Source organism: Bubalus kerabau, chromosome 2 (genome assembly GCF_029407905.1).
Source record: "Bubalus kerabau isolate K-KA32 ecotype Philippines breed swamp buffalo chromosome 2, PCC_UOA_SB_1v2, whole genome shotgun sequence".
Taxonomy (NCBI): Eukaryota; Metazoa; Chordata; class Mammalia; order Artiodactyla; family Bovidae; genus Bubalus; species Bubalus kerabau.
Genome location: NC_073625.1, coordinates 58,340,244 through 58,362,630, shown reverse-complemented (window position 1 = coordinate 58,362,630; position 22,387 = coordinate 58,340,244). Strand labels below are relative to the sequence as shown.

Genomic DNA, 22,387 nt, shown 5'->3' with positions numbered 1-22,387 from the left:
AAAGTAAGAGATGAAGAATTCATGAGGAAACGGTATCACCTTTAAAACAAAGAGATTAATCAAACAATAATTCACAAGCACTTATACATTTCCAACTTGAGCTAAACCAGGACACTTTAAATAAGCAAATGTTTCAATGAAGACTCTTATCTTTCTCTCAGAAAATACAAGTTTGTAAAACAGGAATCAAAACTAAGTATTAAGATAACAAAAGAACTTATCAACTGCTATGAATTCTGGGTATGATTCATTCAATACATCATTGTTTATCTTTAAAAGAAGTTTGTTTTAACTCAAAATTTAACGTTAAAAAAAATGGGTACATTGATTTGATCACATTTAAAATCAATCAGTGTAAGTCTTCATGAAAAAAGCAGAGAAGAAAAATAAAATAAAAATAAAAGCAAAAAAAGCCGAGGAATATTGTCTTGATAAGAAAGAAAAATTTCCCTAACATTCCAAGAGACAAGCCTGCTGAAGTTATACTAACCCCAGCCTTGTCAGTCCATTTCTGCAACTCCCAAGAACCTCACCTTCCTCCTGCCTCAGGCATAAATCAAGAGTTGGCTCAATCTGAATTCTTGTGACAGTTTAGTAGCCAACAAAATTCCATCATGGACAGAGGAACCTGGTGGGCTACAGTCCAAAGGGTTGTCTAGAATCAGACACGACTGAAGTGACCTAGCATGCATGCACGCAAGATGAGAAATAAATAACATTAAAAACATGGAGTGTTTTTGCCATGTGAAACCTCCAGCATCATTTCAATGGTACCAAACAATGACTTTCACTTGCATTTTCTTCAATTGGTTGCAAAATATGGTAGCTTTAATAAATCTCATCATTGCTACTAATAAGATCATATCATTGCTCATCACCCAATCTGTTTCCTCTCTGGCTATCCATCTCCTATACTTTACCCTGTGCTGTTCTGAGTACTTTTCCCTGACCCAGATTGAACCTCTCTATGCTTCTTTTTGGAACACTTGATTTTCTGTGTTTGTTTTTTCTTATTGTTATTGAGTTGCTAAGTCGTGACAGACTCTTTGCAACCCCATGGACTGCAGCATGCCAGGCTTTCCTGTACTTCACTATATCCCAGAATTTGCTCAAACTCATGTCCATTGGTCCATTGAGTCAATGATGTCATCAAACATCTTATCTTTTGTTATCCCCTTCTCCTCCTGCCCTCAGTCTTTTCCAGAATCAGGGTCTTTTCCAATGAGTCAGCTCTTCGCATCAAGTGGACCAAGTATTGGAGCTTCAGCATCAGTCCTTCCAATGAATATTCAGGGTTGATTTCCTTTAGGATTGACTGGTTGGATCTCCTTGCTGTCCAAGGGACTCTCAAGATTCTTCTCCAGCACCACAATTCAAAAGCACCAACAGTCTATAATCTAGACTATTTTTGAAGGCTTTCACCTTTAACTAAAAGTTGATTGTCTTTTCATTATAACATCTTCCTGATCTTAGAATATGTCCATTACCCCATATGCTACATTGCTTATGTAGGGGAGGAAAAATTTTCCTCTACCTTTCTGAGTTCTTTAGCTAGTTAATAATTAAATTTACACAAAACAAATTAGGGAGCTTCCCAGATGGCTCAGTGATAAAGTATCCAACTGCCAATGCAGGAGGCGTGGGTTCAGTCCTTGCGTCAGAAAGTTCCCCTAGAGGAGGAAATGGCAACCCACTCCAGTATTCTTGCCTGGAAAACTGCATAGGCAGAAGATTCTGACAGACTTTAGTCCACAAAGTGAGTGGCCATGACTGAATGACTGAGCATGCACAAAGTAAAAGTTTAACAAAAGAAAAAAACGAATATAGCTACTTGTGAACAGGAGCCTCAAAGATGTGGAGTCCAAGGAAAAGTGAGGGAGTAGTGTGGGGGATTGTGTTTCTACACAATCTTTAGTTAAGGAATGTCTTAAGGATCCAGGTTTTTAAAAGGCAAGAGAGTAATTCATAGAACAACAGGAAGAGCAAATATTTGATAATTATGTTTGTCTTTCCGTAGATATATGTCTTACAGATAAAAGTTGTCTCAGGTAACTGCACTCTCTCTAAGCTCCCTGCTCAGTTCAGTTCAGTCATTCAGTTGTGTCCAAATATTTGCAACCTCATGGACTGCTACTCGCCAGTCTTTCCTGTCCATCACCAACTCTCAGAGCTTGCTCAAACTCATGTCCATAGAGTTGGTGATGCCATCCAACCATCTTATACTCTGCCATCCCCTTCTCCTTCCTTAAATCTTTCTAAGCATCAGGGTCTTTTACAAAGAGTCAGCTCTTCTCATCAGGTGGCCAAAGTACTGGAGTTTCAGCTTCTACATCAGTCCTTCCAATGAACACCCAGGACTGATCTCCTTTAGGATGGACTGGTTTGATCTCCTTGCAGTCCAAGGAATCTCAAGAGTCTTCTCCAACACCACAGTTCAAAAACATCAATTCTAGAACACTCATCTTTCTTTATGGCCCAACTATCAAATCCATACATGACTACTGGAAAAACTATAGCTTTGACAAGATGGACCTTTGTCTGCAAAACTCTGACCTTTGTCACCAAGAGCTCTGTGCTACACAAATTCTTGTAAATAGTTAAGAATAAAATAAAAATTTCTTCCTGTGTCTCAGATCAAAATAATTCACATTTCAAAATATATCACTGGGGGACAGTTTATTATAAATCCCTTCACTTAGCTCTTGCAAAAATACTTACTCTTTCGAGAATTGTGGCTTTATGACTTCTAATCCCTTTATCGTCTAAGTTTTCTACTGACTTTTTAATGCCCCTGTTAGGAGTTAACTGGGTAGTTACTGTTAGTTTCTACTTCAAGTTATTTCAACCATCTTGATTATCATAATTTACCAATTTACCATGTTGATAATCCAGGTTTGTGTTTAGATTAATGTTATTGAAATTGTATGATTTCCAGTCAAAACATTGTAATAGGTCCACAATGAGATAAGCACTGAAATTAAAAGTTAAGATGCTAGAATTCACAGCATCCATGCATATAATTATTTTTATAATTTCACTTGCTGAGGAATTTTTGTGAAACCACCTCTCTGCCACAAATTTTAAATTAAAAAGAAAAAAGTTCCTCTTCTTTCATGGCCTTTGAAAACCACTGTTCTAGATTAATTCTTTACCTCCTCAGTTTCAGAGACTTTAATTTCAACCATATATCAAACTTTGAAGTCTGGGCAATTTACAGGTTCAGCAATGTATAGCTTCAGCTTTTCAAAATATTATATTGAGATACCTTATTAATTGATTATAATCTACATTTTTATTTTTTCATTATTATTCTCTCACTATACCTGCAATTTATGTAAAGATATCTACCTAGTCCCTGAATCCTTTTATTTAAGCTGAGTGTCTTTCCTTACTTTCAGTTATTTAGCTCAAGTTTCCCATTCTTAATTTCAACAATTTTCTTGGAAATTCACTCTTTGGCAAATTTTTCCATACATGCATTGCATGTACAAATGAAAAAGTTCAGCACTATCAAGAAAATAAGAACATTTACTAAATGATACTGCTTATAATATCTTGTTTTTTAATCTGATCCAAAAAGATGTTTTGTTTTTCCTTTTCTAGTCATTACTCTCTTTACTCTTCTCAACTTCTAATTCAGTGAATATCTTTACTTCCTACTTCACAAATGAAATATAAAGAAATAATTCTGACTTTAGAAAATGAACTGATTGTGTTCAGGGTCCAACACTGGACTTCTGTCTAATACTTGGAAATCCATTGCACAAGGAGACATATGTACTGACAAAGCAAAGGACTCTGTCAGAAAGGGGCACAAAGGTGGAGAGCAGCAGGGTAAGGGAACTCTGAGGAACTGCTCTGTGATGTGGCTACAGTCTCAGGTTTTAGGGTAATGGGATTTGTTTCCCAGCATTCTCTGGCCAGTTATCTTGGTCCATATTTGGCCTGACTTGGGATTCTTTCTGATGGCATGTGCATCTCTCAGCTAATACAGATTCACAAAAATGAAAGTCAAATGTTCAGTCATATTACTTATCAAAACAGTATAAACTTAAACACTAGATGAAGACTCACCCAAGCTACAAGTTTCCTAGCACCTCATTAGAGAGTATCAAAGAGGGTGATTCATTTTAATCAGAATTTTCCAATAGTTAAACAACATTCATTTTCACGAAATGAGATGGAGTAATAGAAGGTGGCTGCTGCTGCTGCTAAGTTGCCTCAGTCGTGTCTGACTCTGTGCGACCCCATAGACGGCAGCCCTCCAGGCTCCCCAGTCCCTGGGATTCTCCAGGCAAGAACACTGGAGTGGGTTGCTATTTCCTTCTCCAATGCATGAAAGTGAAAAGTGAAAGTGAAGTCGCTCAGTCGTGTCCTACTCCTAGCGACCCCATGGACTGCAGCCCACCAGGCTCCTCTGTCCATGGGATTTTCCAGCCAAGAGTACTGGAGAGGGGTGCCATTGCCTTCTCCGAATAGAAGGTGGAGAGAGGTTTAACTATCTTACACTTCCAAAAACTAATTCACTTGTTCATTATAATAGAGATACATTAGGGTCTGCTAATAATATATATATATATATATATATATATATATATATATATTTATATTTATATTTAGCTTTATGAAAAACTGGCTTGTTAAATACTTTGCACACTTGATTCATTCCAAAAGATGGTGGCTTGAATATTCTGTCCACTTATGAGGGTCTGAATCTAGACTAAGTCCATATATAGCTGGAAGAGAGACTACAGATATTGTCTTCAGTTACTGAGCAGGGGTCCATTAAAACTTCCATTTATAGATGTATTTAGAATCCAAATTGGGAGATAAATGGTGATTTCTGCCATGGTAATCATTGTTGTGTCTTACATTTTAAAAATACATTATTTTGTAATTACTACTTAAATTAGGTTTTATTAATACTTAAAGAAGTAGATCCTATCACTTTTTCTTTTTTATTTCCTAGTTTTATTATATGTTGTCAGTATATTATTTTCCTTTTTTAGAATTTATTCAGAATTTCCATATGACTTAATATGTAATAAATATATTTGTATGGGTCCTTTGTATCCTATTGGGGCTTTCATAGAAAATGTATGTATTATCTTTTCTATAAGAAACTTTAGCTATTTTATATGATACTCAAAATTCTGTAAATGTTTTCTTTTGAATTATCTATATAAATTAAAAAAATTATTATTATTATTTTCATTATTTCTTTCACTATGATAGTAATCCTTGGACTCCCTTGGTGATACAGTAAATAAGAATCTACCTACCAATGTGAAGTGAAGTGAAGTCACTCAGTTGTGTCTGACTCTTTGTGATCCATGGACTGTAGCCTACCAGGCTCCTCTGTCCATGGAATTCTCCAGGCAAGAATACTGGAGTGGGTGGCTCTTCCCGACCCAGTGATAGGACCCAGGTCTCCTGCATTGCAGGTAGATGCTTTACTGTCTGAGCTACTAGGGAAGCCCCAATGTAGGGTATATGGTTTCAGTCCCTGGTACAGGAAAATCCCATATGCTGTGCAGCAACTAAACCTATGTGCCACAACTATTAAAGCCTGTGTGCCCTAGTGTCTGCACATCACAACTACTGAGCCCACATGTTGCAACTACTGAAGTCTGTGCACCTAAGTTCATACTCCACAAGAGAAGCTTCTGGATGAGAAGCCTGTGTACCTCAACTAGAGAGTAATTCCAGCTCTCTGCAACTACAGAAAGCTCAGGCACAGCAGTGAAGACCCAGTATAGCCAAAAATAAATAAATAAATAATTTTTTAAAAGCAATAATCCTTAACCAAGAGACTAATAATATCTGGAATATGTACATAAAATTGATAGGTAAGTTTTAGTAAATATTGATGTTTTAGCAGATAAATTAATTCTGCTTCAAGAACATAACACTTAAGCTTGCATATGCATATTATATTCTGAAACATATTTTCTTGTTATATAAGAGGAAGAAACTATTATTTTAACTTTATATTTTGCATAATAAAAGAGAAGCTAAATATTAAATATAATACATATATAGAGAAACAGTTAAAAAGCTTTAGTTCAAGACATTTACAAAGAGATCATTTATTTAGACATACTAGTGAGTTCTTAAAAAGAAAATCTTTTGTGTTCTAGTTAAAGTAGCAAACTTCACCACTTGAGTTACTCAGCTCATTTGTTTCCTGACTTTTTTATTTCAAGTTAAATACTTGTAAGTTAGGTCATATAATTCAGTGACCTTTAAAGCAAAATTGAAATACTTGATTTTACTGCTTTTCTTTATCTCTTTTTCTTTCACCACATGCAGCCTATAAATGCCAGTACAATTAATTGCCTAATTAAGGGGAATAAAAACATTGCCTTTTGAAAGGTTTCAAATTTGTATATTCTGCTGGGGAGATTTTGCTTGACTACCTGACCTATATAGTCTGCACTTCTCAAAGGGGGGAAAAAAATAAGAGGTCTAGTTTGGAATGCATTTTTAACTTGATAATGAGTGCAACAAGACTGCTCTATAATTTTACCTTATTTTAAGTGTTTAATCTGAACCCCCTTTACTGTTTAATCTTTTACCATAACTATTATATACACTCTTTAATAAAATACATTATGTGTTTTATTTTTTTTCTGGATACAATTTAATAATATGGCACAAAGATAGGATTAAAGCAAATACTAATTGCTGTTATATTATAATACAATGGCATGCATTTCCAAGCAAGATATTTGGGGGAGTTTAATTTATAGGTTATACAAGGAAGCTGCATATCTAACAAACATACATAATTTCTTTTACCATATCACTTGAGGAAAGTCAATATATATTTAGTCATATGTGCTTCATATTTATTTTACATTTTGGATAATCTTTTTTCTCTGAGTATCATGGCTTCCAGGTGTATGGTACAGTCACGTCATGTTAATTTTATAAGGTCCTACTTTAATCCTTATATACATGGCCTGGATGGGGGCCTAGAACCTTCAAAACAGTGTGAGAATTTCTTTGATATTATTGTTCTCTAGTTTGTGAATCACCCACCTGGTGGGTATGGGATTCAATTTTATTATGATTGGGCCCCTCCTACCATCTCCTTGCGGCTTCTTCTTTGTCCTTGGTTGCATGGTAAATTTTTGTGCATACAAGGGCAAGATTTCTAGGTTAAAAAGAGGTATTATGTGATATTATAGAAAGACAGAAGTGAGAGATTTTGTGATCAACCTGTGAGGGAAGAATAACTTGTGACCTAAAACTTAGTTCAGATATCTAAATATCTGAACTAATATTTTAGGAATCAGTGAACTAAAATTGACTGGAATGGGCAAATTTAATTCAGGTGACCATTATACCTAATACTGTGAGCAAGAATCCCTTAGAGGAGAAAGGAGTAGCCATCATAGTCAACAAAAGTGTCCAAAATGCAGTACTTGAGTATAATTGCAAAAATGACAGAAAGGTCTCTGTTCTTCATTAAGGCATGCCATTCAATACCACAGTAATCCAAGTCTATGCACAAGCAGTAATGCTGAAGAAGCTGAAACTGGACAGTTCTATGAAGACCTACAAGACCTTCTAGAACTAACATTAAAAAAGACATCCCTTTAATCATAGGGGACTGGAATACAAAAGAAGGAAGTCAAGAGATACCTGGAGTAAAAGGCAAATTTGACCTTGTAGTACAGAATGAAGCAGGGAAAAGGCTAACAGAGTTTTGCCAAGTGAATGCACAGGTCATAGCAAGCACCCTCCTCCGACAACACAAGAGAAGACTCTATACATGGACATCACCAGATGCTCAATACCAAAATCAGATTTATTATCTTCTTTGCAGCCAAAGATGGAGAAGTTCTATACAGTCAGCAAAAACAAGACTGGGAACTGACTGTGTCTCAGATCATGAACTCTTTATTGCCAAATTCAGATTTAAATTGAAGAAAGTAGGGAAAACCACTAGATTATTTAGGTATGACCTAAATCAAATCCCTTAGATTATACAGTGGAATTGACAAACAGATTCAAGGGATTAGATTTGATAGACAGAGTGCCTGAAGAACTATGGACAGAGGTTCGTGACATTGTACCAGAGGCAGTGATCAAGACCATCCCCAAGAAAAAGAAGTGTAAAAAGGCAAAATAGTTGTCTAAGGAGGCTTTACAAAGAGCTGTGAAAAGAAGAGAAGTGGAAAGCAAAGGAGAAAAGGAAAGATACACCCATTTGAATGCAGCGTTCTAAAGAATAGCAAGGAGAGGTAAGAAAGCCTTCCTCAGTGATCAGTGCAGAGAGAAAAAAGGAAAATAACAGAATGGGAAAGACTAGAGATCTCTTCAAGAAAATTAGAGATACCAAGGGAACATTTCATGCAAAGATGGGCTCAATAAAGGACATAAATGGTATGGATCTAACAGAAGCATAAGAAATTAAGAAGAGGTGGCAAGAATACACAGAAGAACTGTACAAAAAGATCTTCATAACCCAGATAATCATGATGATGTGGTTACTCACCTAGAGCCAGACATCCTGTAATGAAAAGTCAAGTGGGCCTTAGGAAGCATCACTATGAACAAAGCTAGTGGTGGCGATGGAATTCCAATTGAGCTACACCAAATCCTAAAAGATGATCCTGTGAAAGTGCTGCACTCAATATGCCAGGAAATTTGGAAAACTCAGCAGTGGCCTCAGGACTGGAAAAAGTCAGTTTTTATTTCATTCCCCAAGAAAGGCAATGCCAAAGAATATTCAAACTACTGCACAATTGCACTCATCTCACATGCTAGCAAAGTAATGCTCAAATTCTCCAAGCCAGGCTTCAACACTATGTGAACCAAGAACTTCCAGATGTCCAAGCTGGATTTAGAAAAGGCAGAGGAACCAGAAATCAAATTACCAACATGCTTTGGATCATAGAAAAAGCAAGAGAATTCCAGAAAAAAAAAATCTACTTCTTTTTTATCAATTACACCAAAGCCTTTGACTGTATAGATTGCCTCAAACTGTGGAAAATTCTTCAAGAGATGGAAATACGTGACCACCTTACCTGCCTCCTGAGAAATCTGTATCCAGGTCAAGAAGCAACAGTTAGAACTGGGCATTGAACAAAAGACTGGTTCTAAATTGGGGAAGAAGTAGGTCAAGGCTGTATATTGTCACCCTGCTTATTTAACTCATATGCAGAGTACATCATGGGAAATGCCAGGGTGGATGAAGCCCAAGCTGGAATCAAGATTGCTGGGAAAAAAATCAATAACCTCATATATGCAGGTGACACTACCCTTGTTGCAGAAAGTGAAGAAGAACCAAAGAGCCTTATGATGAAAGTAAAAGAGGAGAGTAAAAAAGCTGGCTGAAAACTCCACATTCAAAAAACTAAGGTCATGGAATTTGGCCCCATTGCTCCATGGCAAATAGATGCAGGGAAAATGGAAACAGTGACAGACTTTATTTTTTGGGGCTCCAAAATCACTGCAGATGGTAGGTGCTGTCATGAAATTAAAAGATGCTTGCTCCTAGAGAGAAAAGTTATGACCCGTCTAGACAGCATATTAAAAACCAGAGACATTATTTTGCCAACAAAATTCCATCCAATCAAAGCTCTGGCTTTTCCAGTACTCATGTATAGATGTGAGAGTTGGACTATAAAGAAACCCTAGCGCTGAAGACTTGATGCTTTTAAACTGTGGTGTTGGAGAAGACTTTTGAGAGTCCGTTGGACTGCAAAGAAATGAATCCAGTCGATCCTAAAGGAAATCAGTCCTGAATATTCATTGGAAGGACTGATGCTGAAGCTGAAATGCCAATACTTTGGCCACCATATGCGAACAACCGACTCATTTGAAAGACCCTGATGCTTGGAAAGATTGAAGGCAGGAGGAGAAGAGGACAAAAGAGGATGAGTTGGTTGGATGGCATCGCCAACTCGATGGACATGAGTTTGAGCAAGATCAGTGAATTTATGATGGAAAGGGAAGCCTGGCATGCTGCAGTCCATGGCTCGCAAATTTCCGACACAACTGAGTGACTGAAATGAACTGATCTGATCTAAACTGATGATTTCACACATTCATCAAAGAAATATCAAGTCATATTTCTCATCTGATAATATTTTCTGTAAAGAGTATCACAGGTTTCCAGCAGGTCTGAAAATGGCTTGTGAAAACATCGAGAGATTATTACCTTACCTTTTATTGTAATTACTGTTGGGGAGAGGTTGATGGCTCCTGTGTATTTAGTATGTGGTTCACGTGATTTGAGCTTCCTACTGGCACCAGGGTATGGAGCCAGGTTGTATTATTGGCTTGACAAGGTGTGGGATAGAAGAGAAAGAGGGAGTTTGGGGCATGAAAATTGGTAACAATTAAGCAAAAATGAATTCAGACTCAATTACAACTTATCCCAATGTTTGATTAAATTAAAATATCCCGTGATTTATTTTATTGTATTTTACTTGCTAAAGTAAGCCATTATGACATTTTTTTTTAATTTTATTTTATTTTTAAACTTTACATAACTGTATTAGATTTGCCAAATATCAAAATGAATCGAAGATCAGAAAAACCTTGTGTGCTGCAGTCCATGGGGTCACAAAGAGTTGGACATGACTGAGTGACTAAACTGAATGAGACCAGTAAGGAAGAATTTTGACTTAATCCTTTGGTTGTTGGCTGTGATGGTGAATTGTAAGTGCCAACTTGAGTGGGTCATGAAGTGCTTACATATTTGTTTAAACATTATTCTGAGTGTTTCTAAGGGGGTGTTTGTGAATCAGATTAACATTTAAATTGGTAGACTGAGTAAAACTGATTGTCCTGCATGTTGTGGGTGGGCCTCATCCAATTAGTCACAGGTATGAATAGAACAAAACAACAAACTCTTCCAAATACAAGGGGAAAATCTCCTGCTTGAAGGCCTTCAGACTTGGAGATTGACTTTTTGCCTGCCTTTCTCAGTTCAGTTCAGTCGCTCAGTCGCTCAGTCGTGTCCAACTCTTTGTGACCCCATGAATTGCAGCACACCAGGCCTCCCTGCAGAGAAGGCAACAGCACCCCACTCCAGTACTCTTGCCTGGAAAATCCCATGGACAGTGGAGCGTGGTGGACTACAGTACATGGGGTCGCTAAGAGTCGGACACGACTGAGCAACTTCACTTTCACTCTTCACTTTCATGCATTGGAGAAGGAAATGGCAACCCACTCCAGTGTTCTTGTCTGGAGAATCCCAGGAGCAGGGGAGCCTGGTGGGCTGCTGTCTATGGAGCCGCACAGAGTCGGACACGACTGAAGTAACTTAGCAGCAGCAGCAGCAGGCCTCCCTGTCCATCACCAACTCCCAGAGTTCACCCAAACTCATGTGCATCAAGTCGGTGATGCCATCCAGCCATCTCATCCTCTGTCGTCCCCTTCTCCTCTTGCCCCTCATCCCTCCCAGCATCAGAGTCTTTTCCAATGAGTCAACTCTTCACATGAGGTGGCCAAAGTATTGGAGTTTCAGCCTCAACATCAATCCTTCCAATGAACACCCAAGACTGGTCTCCTTTAGGCTGGACTGGTTGGATCTCCTTGTAGTCCAAGGGTCTCGCAAGAGTCTTCTCCAGCACCACAGTTCAAAAGCATCAATTCTTCGGTGCTCAGCTTTCTTCACAGTCCCCCTGCCTTTCTCACTCAAACTGAAATAGTTTTTCCTGGGTCTTGAACCTGCTGACCACAAATTGAAATTATACCATCAGCTTTTCTGATACTTGAACTTTTTTTTTTTTTTTTACAATGGAGAAAACACAGTCTTTATTTTTTTTTTTAATTTTAAATTTTATTTTTTTTAAACTTTACATAATTGTATTAGTTTTGCCAAATATCAAAATGAATCCGCCACAGGTATACATGATACTTGAACTTTTGAACTCAGACTAGAACTATATCTTTGACTCTGCAGGATCTTTATGTTGCTGACTCACTCTGCAGATCTGTAGATTTGCCAAACTCCATAATCACCACTTATAATGTCATATACACACACACATACACACACACACACACACACATTATTATTGTATTTTTTTCTGTTTCTCTGGAGAACCCTGACAAATACATGTGTCCAGCATTGTGTATTTTGTGAAGTGAAATGAGAATCTTGATCACTATCAATGATGTCTAGGACTCTAAAGAAGGTAGGGAATGTCTTAATAAGAACTCTTACATGACTTAACCACTGAACAACAATAAGAACTCTTAGTGTGGCTTCATTATGTGAAAAGACATGTGAGAATTTGATTTATATTACAGACATTTGTGATGCACAAAAATTCCAGATTTCTTTCCCTCAATGGGGAAAACTTACATATGGAAATTCTGTTGCTGCCATTTGTCTGGCTAGATGTCCAGGTCATTGTCAGTGAGCTAAGATTCTGCAAAAACATGCAGATGAATCCAGTTACTAGCCAAGATATTTGATGTTAAGATAAATGCATGAAATCTGACTACTGTAACTTGAATTCAATATCTATCAGGGACATTGGTCTGAAGTTTTTTTGAATAGTTTTATCTGGCTTTGCTATCAGGATGAATATCAGTTGCATCTGATATCAGTTGGTCTTTGTATCAGCTGGTCTCCTACAGTATGTTTGGAAGTGTCTCATTCTCCTTAACTTTTTGGAAGAGTTTTTCTTTAAATTCTAGGTAGAATTCACCAGTAAACCACCTGGTCCTGGGATTTACTGGGGGCGGGGTGAGGGGAGGGAGGGTGGAAGACTGATTTCAAATCTTTACTAGCTGTAGGTCTGTAAAAATCTGTATAAAATCTGTATAAAGTCTATTTCTTTATATTCAGCCTTGGTAGAGTGTATGTTTTTGAGAATTTATTCATTTCTTCTAGACTATTTAGTTGTCATATATTTGTTCACAGTAGTCTCTTGTAAATGTTTTAATTTGAATTTATTTGCCATTTGTATATGTCCTCTTTTATTTTTTTTATTATTTTATTTTATTTTTAAACTTTACAAAATTGTATTTGTTTTGCCAAATATCAAAATGAATCCGCCACAGGTATTTGTTTGAGTCGTGTCTTTTTTCTTCATTAACTTTTCTAAATGTATGCCAATTTTTTAATCTTTTATAAAAAAATTTCATTCCTTTTTTAAATTTCTTTTACATTCATTTATTTCTACTATACTGTTTTTTTTCCTTCCTTTTCCTAAGTTTGGGCTTATTTTGGTCTTCTTTTCCTACTTCTGTAAGGTTGTAGTTATTTATTTGAGGTTTTTTTTGTTTGTTTGTTTGTTTTTTTGCTTTTTAATGATGGCATTTATTACTATAAACTTTGCTGCATCTCACAAGTTTTGGTAAGTTGCAATTTCATTGTCTTAAGATATTTCCTAATTTCCTTTGGATTTCTTCTTTGGCTCACTGGTTTTTAAAGACAGTATGTTAAATTTCTATATATTTGTGATTTTTTCAGAAACATTTATTTAGCATGATTTCAGTCATCTTAAATTTGTAAATATATGTTGTGAGGTAACATTTGATTTATTCTGAATAAATGCCCCAAATATGCTTGAAAAGAATGTATACATGCGTACCTCGAAGATTTTGTAGGTTTGGTTCCAAATCACTGCAGTAACATGAAAATCACAATAAAGCAAGTCACACAATATTTTGCTACTGTTCCCCAGTGCATATAAGGGTTTCATTTATACTATACTGTAGTTTTAACAAAATTACAAAACCAGAATTCCATGAGGGCAAATAAGGCAATCACTTAACCTAGACTTAAACGACAAGAGCGTACAGCCAAAAAGGCTTCCTAGAGGAGATGAAACCTGCTGCTGCTGCTGCTGCTAAGCCACGTCAGTCATGTCTGACTCTGTGCGACCCTATAGATGGCAGTCCATCAGGCTCCCCTGTCCCTGGGATCCTCCAGGCAAGAACACTGGAGTGGGTTGCCATTTCCTTCTCCGATGCGTGAAAGCAAAGTCGCTCAGTCATGTCCGACTGTTAGTGACCCCATGGACTGCAGCCTACCAAGCTCCTCTGTCCACGGGATTTTTCCAGGCAAGAGTACTAGAGTGGGGTGCCATTGCCTTCTCCTGAAGATGATAACTTCAGGTCCGAGATGAGACCTGAAGTTAGAGTAAAGTAACCAATCTAAGGGATGGAAGCATTCTGTATGGCAAAAGTCCACAGATGAGAATCTGACCTGACCAAGGAACTGTATGCTGTGTGACTGAGCTTGTAGTGGGACGGCAGACACAACACAGGTTTGACTTTAGTAATAAGAGGTGGCCAGATCAAATGGATGTAAAGATACATTAGGCAAGAGGACTTCCCTGGTGGTACAATAGATATGAATAGCTTCTCAAGTTGTGTAGTGGTAAGGAATCCACCTGCAAATGCAGGAGACACAAGAGATGAGTGTTCAATACTAAGATTGGGAAGATCTGCTGGAGAAAGAAATGACAACCCACTCCAGTATTCTTGCCTGGGAAATCTCATGGACAAAGGAGCCTGGTAGGCTACAGTCCATAGTGCTGCAAGGAGTTGGACACAAATGAGCATGCACACACACACACACACACACATTTAGTATGAAATAGCATTATATCTAAAAGATGTACATATGTAATTAAAAAAATACTTCTTTGCTAAACAATTCTAACAATCATCTGAGCATTCAGTGAGTCATAGTCCTTTGGCTGGTGGAGGGTCATATCTCAATGTTGATGGCTGCTGACTGGTCAGGATGGTGGTTGCTGAAGGCCAAGCTGGCTGTGACAAGTTCATGAAATAAGACAAAAATAAAGTTTGCCACATCAACTGACTCTTTCACAAATAATTTCTCTGTAGCATGGAGTGCTGGTAGATAGCATTTTATCCACAGCAGAACTTCTTTCAAAATTGGAATCAGTCTTCTCAGACTGTGCTCCTGCTTTATGAATTAAGTTTATGTAATATTTTGAATCCTTTGTTGCCACTTCAACAATTTTCACAGCACCTTCACCAGTGATATATTTCATCTCAAGAAGCCATTTTCTTTGCTCATTCATAAGAAGCAGCTCTTCATCATCAAAATTTTATTATGAGATTGCATCAATTCAGTCACATCTTCAGATTACCCTTCTAAATCTAGTTTTCTTACTCTTTTCACCACATCTGAAGTTACTTCCTCTACCAGTCTTGAACTCTTCAAAGTCATCGATGTGGCCTGGAATTAACTTCTTACACATTTCTGCTAATGGTGAGATTTTAACTTCTTCCTATGAATTATGAATGCTCTTGATGACATCTAGAATGGTGAACCCTTTCTAGAGGCTTTCAATTTACTTTGCCAGATCCATCAGTAAGTAGAACCATAATCTAAGGCTTCCCTGGTGGTCCAATGGTTAAGATTCTTCCCTGCAATGCAGGGACACCAGCTTGATCCTTGGTCTAGGAAGATCCCATGTGCTACAGAGTAACTAAGCCCTTGTGTCACAACTACTAAGCCCACACTCTAGAGCCCATAAAGCACAAATATGGAGGCTATGTTTAGAGCCTGAGCTCTGCAACCAGAAAAGCCACTGCAATGAGAACCTTGTATACCACAAGAGTAGCCCCTGCTTGCCATAATTAGAGAAAGCCTGCACCCAGCAACAAAGACCACGTGCAGCCAAAAACAGCTAAATAAATACATAAAATTATACTTTAAAAAGTATAATCTAGAGTAGCTTACAACCTTATGAAATGTATGTATTAATTCTTAAGATTTGAAAGTCAAAATTACTTCTTGATCCATGGACTGCGGAATGGATGTTGTGTTATCAACTATGGTAGAGCTTTAGTCACTCAGTCGTGTCTGATTCTTGCGACCCCATGGACTGTAGCCTGCCAGCCTCCTCTGTCAAAGGGGATTCTCTAGGCAAGAATACTGGAGTGGGTTGCCAGTTCCTTCTCCAGAGGATCTTCACGTCCTAGGAATCAAACCTGGGTCTTCTGCATTGCAGACAGATTCTTTATCAACTGAGCTATAGGGGAAGCCCACTGTTATCAATTATGAGAACAACATTAATTTCATTGCACATTTCCATCAGAACTCTTAGGGTTCCAGGCACATTGTCAATCAAGCAGTAATTTTTTTGAAAGATTTTCTTTTTTTATTTTTTCTGAGCAGTAGCTATTACCAATAGGCTTAAAATGTTTGGTAAGCCATGTTTTAAACAGATGTGCTGTCATATAGGCTTTGTTTTTCCCATTAGAAGCAGATACTCAGTAGATTTAGCATGGTGGTGGTGGTGGTTTAGTCACTAAGTTGTGTCCAACTCCTGTGACTGCATGGACTGTAGCCCTCCAGGTTCCTCTGTCCATGGGATTCTCCAGGCAAGGATACGAGATGGGTTGCCATTTCCTTCTCCAGGGGTATCTTCCCGACCCAAGAATCAAACCTGGGTCTCCTGCAAGGCAGGCAGATTCTTTACTGACTCAGCTACAAGGGAAGCCACCATAGGATTCCTGAAATCATAGATGAACATTGGCTTCAACTTAAAGTTACCAGATTCATCAGCTCTTAACAAAAGAGTTAGCCTGTCCTATTGTAGCTTGAAGCCAAGCATTGAATTATCTAGAAATTCCATTTCTAGATATGGAAGTCCTAGATGGCAGCTTCTTCTAATATGACTTTTATCTACATTGAAAATCTGTTATTTCGTGTAAACATCCTCATTAATTATCTCACTTAAATGTTCTGGACAACTTGCTGCAGCCTCTGCATCCACACTTGCTGCTTTACCTTGCAGTTTTATGTAACAAAGATGGTTTCTTTCCTTAAACTTCATGGACAAACCTCTGCCTACTCCAAAATTTTCTTCAGCAACTGCCTTACCTCTCTCAGCCTTTACAGAATTGAAGAGTGTTATCGCCTTGCTCTGGATTAGGTGTTAACAGTCTTATGGACTCTGTGGGAGATGGAGAGGGTGGGAAGATTTGGGAGAATGACATTGAAACATGTATAATATCATGTATGAAACGGGGAAAAAAAAAAAAAAAGAAATATTTGGCTGGTTTTAGACCACTAAACTTTTCTCCATTTCATCAATAAGGCTGTTTTGCTTTCTTATCGTTTCTGAGTCCACTGTAGCACTGCTTTTAATTCTCTTCAAGGGCTTTTCCTTTATGTTCATTACTTAGGTAACTATTTGGCATAAGAGATGGCTTACCCTGCTTTCTTCCTTCCTTCCTCACCAAACTTACTCACTTCTAGCTTTTGATTAAAAGAAGGAGAGGTGATTTTTTTCTTTCACTTGAACACTTGTGCAATTTATTAATTTGCCTAGTTTCAATATTCTTGTGTCTCATGAAATAACAGGCCAGAGGAGGATGAGATGGGGAGTCAGTCAGTGGAACGGTCAAAACACCCACAACAATTAAGCTCACCTATCTCATACAGATGCTGTTGGTGGTACTCCAAAACAATCACACTAGCAACAACGAAGATCCCTACTCACAGATCACCATAACAAAAATAGTTGTAAGGAGACAGTTTGAAATACTGTGAGAAAACCAAAATGTCACACCGGAGCACAAAGTGAGCCCAAGCTTTTGGAAAAATGGTGCTCATAGAATTGTTCAATGTACAAACCTTCAGTTTGTAAAAATTGCAATATATGTGAACCACAGTAAAGCAAAACACAACAACATGCTTTATGCCTGTGTTCTTATGCTATTGAGTGGAATATTGTATACATTGACTATTAGGTTCATTTGGTCTATAGTTTATTCAAATTCTTTATTTCCTTATTGACTTTCTTTCTGTCTATTATTGAAGGTGGGATATGAAGCTCCCTACTAAGAGTGTATTGCTACTTATTCTCCATTAAGTTCTGTCAATGTTTCCTTCATATATTTCAGTGTTCTAATATTAGCACATATATTTATAATTGCTATACTTTCCTGATGTGTTTACACTTTTATCATTATAATGTTCTTTGTCTCTTTTGATTATTTTTGACTCCAAGTCTATTTCATCTACTATAAGTATGATCACTTCTGTTCTCTTTTAGTCACCATTTGTATGAAATATCTTTTCTCTTTTTGATTGTTTCATATTCACCATATGTGTATTGTTAAATCTAATGAGTCATATAAACAAAATCTAGTTGGATCTTTTTTTTAATCCATTTAGCCTATATCTTTTGATTTTGAAATTTAATACATTTATATTTAAAACAACTATAAGTGATTTACATACAAAAACATTACAGTGCTACAGTTTTCTGTTTTGTTTAAATAGTTATCTTTACCAGTAAACTTCATATTTTCATAAGCTTTAGCACTGCTGTTTTGAAACTTTTGGTTCAATTTGAAAATTCCCTTTAACATTTCTTATAAACACATCATGGTGATAAACTCAACTTCTGCTTATCAAGAAAAGTCTTTATATTTCCTTCATTTTTGAAAAATAATTTTGCCAAATATAGTATGCTTAGTTGGCAGGTTTTTTCTAATATATTATACTTGTAAATTAATATGAAGCCTAAGTAAAAGGCAACGTGAAGACTTAATATAATGACTGACTTCTACATGGTCAAATTCTTCTTTTGTTAAAAGTGGATGGTTATATAACCATGAAGATTAATGTCATGATGTAATAAAACATTTAGAGAACTGAAATTAAGATGTATGATTGTTGGAGCAAATAGAAATCAACCATCATTTTATGAATTGATGATACATGTAAAAAAGGACATATTATGCTTGTCAAACTGGTACTCATATGAAGTGAATTAAGGAAATTAATGTAAAAATATACAAAAAAGTTTAGGCTCCTTATATAGGATTTCCTGTTTAGAGAATTATGTAGTTAGAAATCAGAATTGAAAAATATTCTTCTGGAAGTACTGGTAAAAATCAGTATTTTCTTGTTAGCTTCTCCTTTCATTTCCCTCTGTCTCTGAAGATGATCAAATAAAGTTTTGCCTTGCCTTGAAACTTTTCCCATATCTTCTGGAGATGATGAAATTCACTGTACAATTTGAGACACTTGTATTGTAAGACACAGTAGATTGTTAGCATGTTCGCTGTTCTATTCAGAAGACTTTAGTACGTGTTTGCTTGTGGTATTATCAAAAGGAAATGAGCTAATTAGTTTATAAAAATCAACTTTTAAATGGATATTGCCTACTTTATTAGACGGAGAAGGCAATGACACCCCACTCCAGTACTTTTGCCTAGAAAATACCATGGGCAGAGGAGCCTGGTAGGCTGCAGTCCATGGCATCACTAGAGTTGGACACGACTGAACAACTTCACTTTCACTTTTCACTTTACTGCATTGGAGAAGGAAATGGCAACCCACTCCAGTGTTCTTGCCTGGAGAATCCCAGGGACGGGGGAGCCTGGTGGGCTGCCGTCTATGGGGTCTCACAGAGTCGGACACGACTGAAGCGCCTTAACAGCAGCAGCAGCAGCAGTTTATTAGAGGGACTTCTCTGGTGGCTCAGTGGTAAAGAATCTGCCTGCAGGGCAGGAGACCTGACCTAGATCTATGGATTGATAAGATCCCCTGGAGGAGGGCATGGCAACCCACTCTTGTATTCATGCCTGGAGAAATCCATGGACAGAGGCACCTGGCAGGCTACAGTCCATAGGGTCGCACAGAGTCAGACATGACTGAAGCAACTAAGCAGAAGCAGTAGCAGTTTATTAGAGACATTATTCAAAATGATTATATAAATGTCCTATTTCTATTTTGTATTTTGCTGTATTAACTATCCATGGTTTAAGACTTTGATAATTTATTCTAAGGGTAATATGATACAGTATATGCTCCCTTATTCTATGATCAGACTATATCCTGTGATTAAAGTGTTTTGGATATGTAATTATTTCTAAAAAATGGGGAGGGAGGAGGGAGGAGGGTTCAGGATGGGGAATACATGTATACCTGTGGTGGATTCATTTCGATATTTGGCAAAACCAATACAATATTGTAAAGTTTAAAAATAAAATAAAATTTAAAAAAAAATAGACTGTCTGAATGACTGGGTTTAGTTAGGTATTTTATCATATAATACAATATGAAGGCCAAATTTTTTTCAAAAATGCCAAGTCAGATATCACATTTGTATTATGCATCAGGTTCTATAAGAATTATCATATCAAAATAACTTTTTATTGTATTAAAATAACTTTGTAATTTAATCTATATCTTTCTTGTTTATTTTTGCATAATAAATAACATAAGCATATGTATAAATAAACATTACTTTTAAAACATTATTTATCCTTTTTCCTAATTGTGTACTGTGTTTTTAAGTTGGATTTTTAAATTCAGATGAATTACATATAAGTTTTCTGTAGTATCCTCATTATCCAGAAACATTCACCACTGAGCTTAGATCTCAATCTTTTATATTTATAAGGTACACAGAGAAGTGTAAAGGTGTAATGTTATATCCATGGGTATGGATATATGCATAGGTATAATTACAAAATATGTTTTTACAAAAATAATATTTTTAATATTTCGAGAGCTGTTTTTGTTTATTGAACATATTAATTTTTCATGTTGGCAAGTATTTTTACTTGGTTTCAATAATTATTTAATTTCCCAGTATAAGACTTATCATAACAATTTTATAAGTTCATGATATTGGATGTTTAGATTATATTAAATATTTATATCAAATATTTCATTTAAATAATACTGGACATCTTTATAACTAATATGGTCACAGTTTCTCATTATTTACTTAGAAATATATTTGCAGTGCTCATTTATCTTATCAAAATGCAAACATTGCTTAAATCACTCTAGATAATTTATTCTTATGTACACAAATTTAGTAATCTTATAATTTACCAATATTTCTTATTAAGAGTGTTTTCTTTAATGTAATAAATAAGTATGTAAAATAATATTTTCAAAGATATTGCATAAAATTTATGTTGATAAGTATTGAAAATAACATGGCATTGGTATTTTCTGGACCCTACAACCAATGTAAACACTATTGTATGCAAAAAGACTGATACAAATATTCTTGCAAAATTCCTTGTTATTCTTAAGTGAAACATGGAGTCTATTACACTGTATTTCCTTCTACTGAAATATTGATAGCTATTCATCACGGATGGAGAAGGCAATGGCACCCCACTCCAGCAGTCTTGCCTGGAAAATCCCATGGATGGAGGAGCCTGGTAGGCTGTAGTCCATGGGGTCGCTAAAAGTTGGACACGACTGAGCGACTTCCCTTTCACTTTTCACTTTCATGCATTGGAGAAGGAAATGGCAACCCACTCCAGTATTCTTGCCCAGAGAATCCCAAGAACGGGGGAGCCTGGTGGGCTTCCGTCTCTGGGGTCGCACAGAGTCGGACATGACTGAAGCGACTTAGTAGTAGTAGTAGTATTCACCACGGAGAACATCTAAAGAAGAGTAATTATTTTTGGAGTAGAGGTGAGGTAAGATGTCAGTGAGTTATAACTTAAGTATAAAGATAATCTTATGTTACAATGTGGATGTTTTTCAATCTGTAGCAGTAAAAATGTCTAAACATCTTTCAAGCAGTTAAAAAAATCATTGAGTGACATCTTCATTATCTAAATAATAACAAACTTGAACAGTAATAAACATTATAAATGTATCTAGCTATCTTTTATAGTTTCAAGTAAATATTTACAAAATTGTCTTATAAAATATTATTAATATAAAAAATTTTTTAAACTGCAACTACAAACAATGTGATTTATTTGAGTCACCACAATTTAAATGAATAAATTGAAATTATAGCCTGAAATGCTGAGGGCTAGTTGCAAGAAGATTAAAGGACATACTACCACCAGGTGGTAAAAAGTGTTTATCTAGGGGAAATATTTTCAATATTTCTTACAAGTAACTACCGATCTCATTGCATTATGGTTAAATGAGATGTGTAGTCATTAACAAAATTATACATATGTTAATTTATTTACTGCAGCACACTTTATTTATTTTAGCATTTCAAGCACTTTCACAGTGCTTGAAAAGGAGATAGCGATTGTTGTAGACGAGGCTCTCCCGGGGGGAAATAGGTTAGTTTCTCCTGTCTCTTACCTCTGAATCTGTTATTATATCTCTTCTCTGACCCTGGTGCTCCTGTCTTTCTAAGGATTCTTGAGATTTCATTGGGCAAACCTGGATAATGCAGGAGAATCTCTCCATTTCATTTTGACATATGATGCAACATATTCACTAGCTGTGAAAATTAAGACGGCATTCTTTTAAGGAGCACTCTGCTATAATTCTCTTGACTTTGAATCTGTTATGTTCTTCCTACTTATCACATCTTTCGTTTTTAATTTTTTTCAGCCTTCTTTAGTTTGAACATTATTTCTGAGTTCATTTCACCTCCTTTCCTATACACTAGGAATAAAGTTGTTATTACTT

The 22,387-nt window shown here is 36.4% G+C and overlaps 1 protein-coding gene across 1 annotated transcript in view; it reads right to left on the bottom strand.

Moving 5' to 3' along the window:
• LOC129644425 (endoplasmin-like) overlaps nucleotides 1-22,126 on the bottom strand; it is a 140,306-nt gene extending 118,180 nt beyond the window's left edge. Inside the window, 1 exon segment of the mRNA XM_055570070.1 lies at nucleotides 22,055-22,126. Within this exon segment, the coding sequence (XP_055426045.1) occupies nucleotides 22,055-22,126 (72 nt within the window).
• Nucleotides 22,127-22,387: the final 261 nt, after the last annotated feature.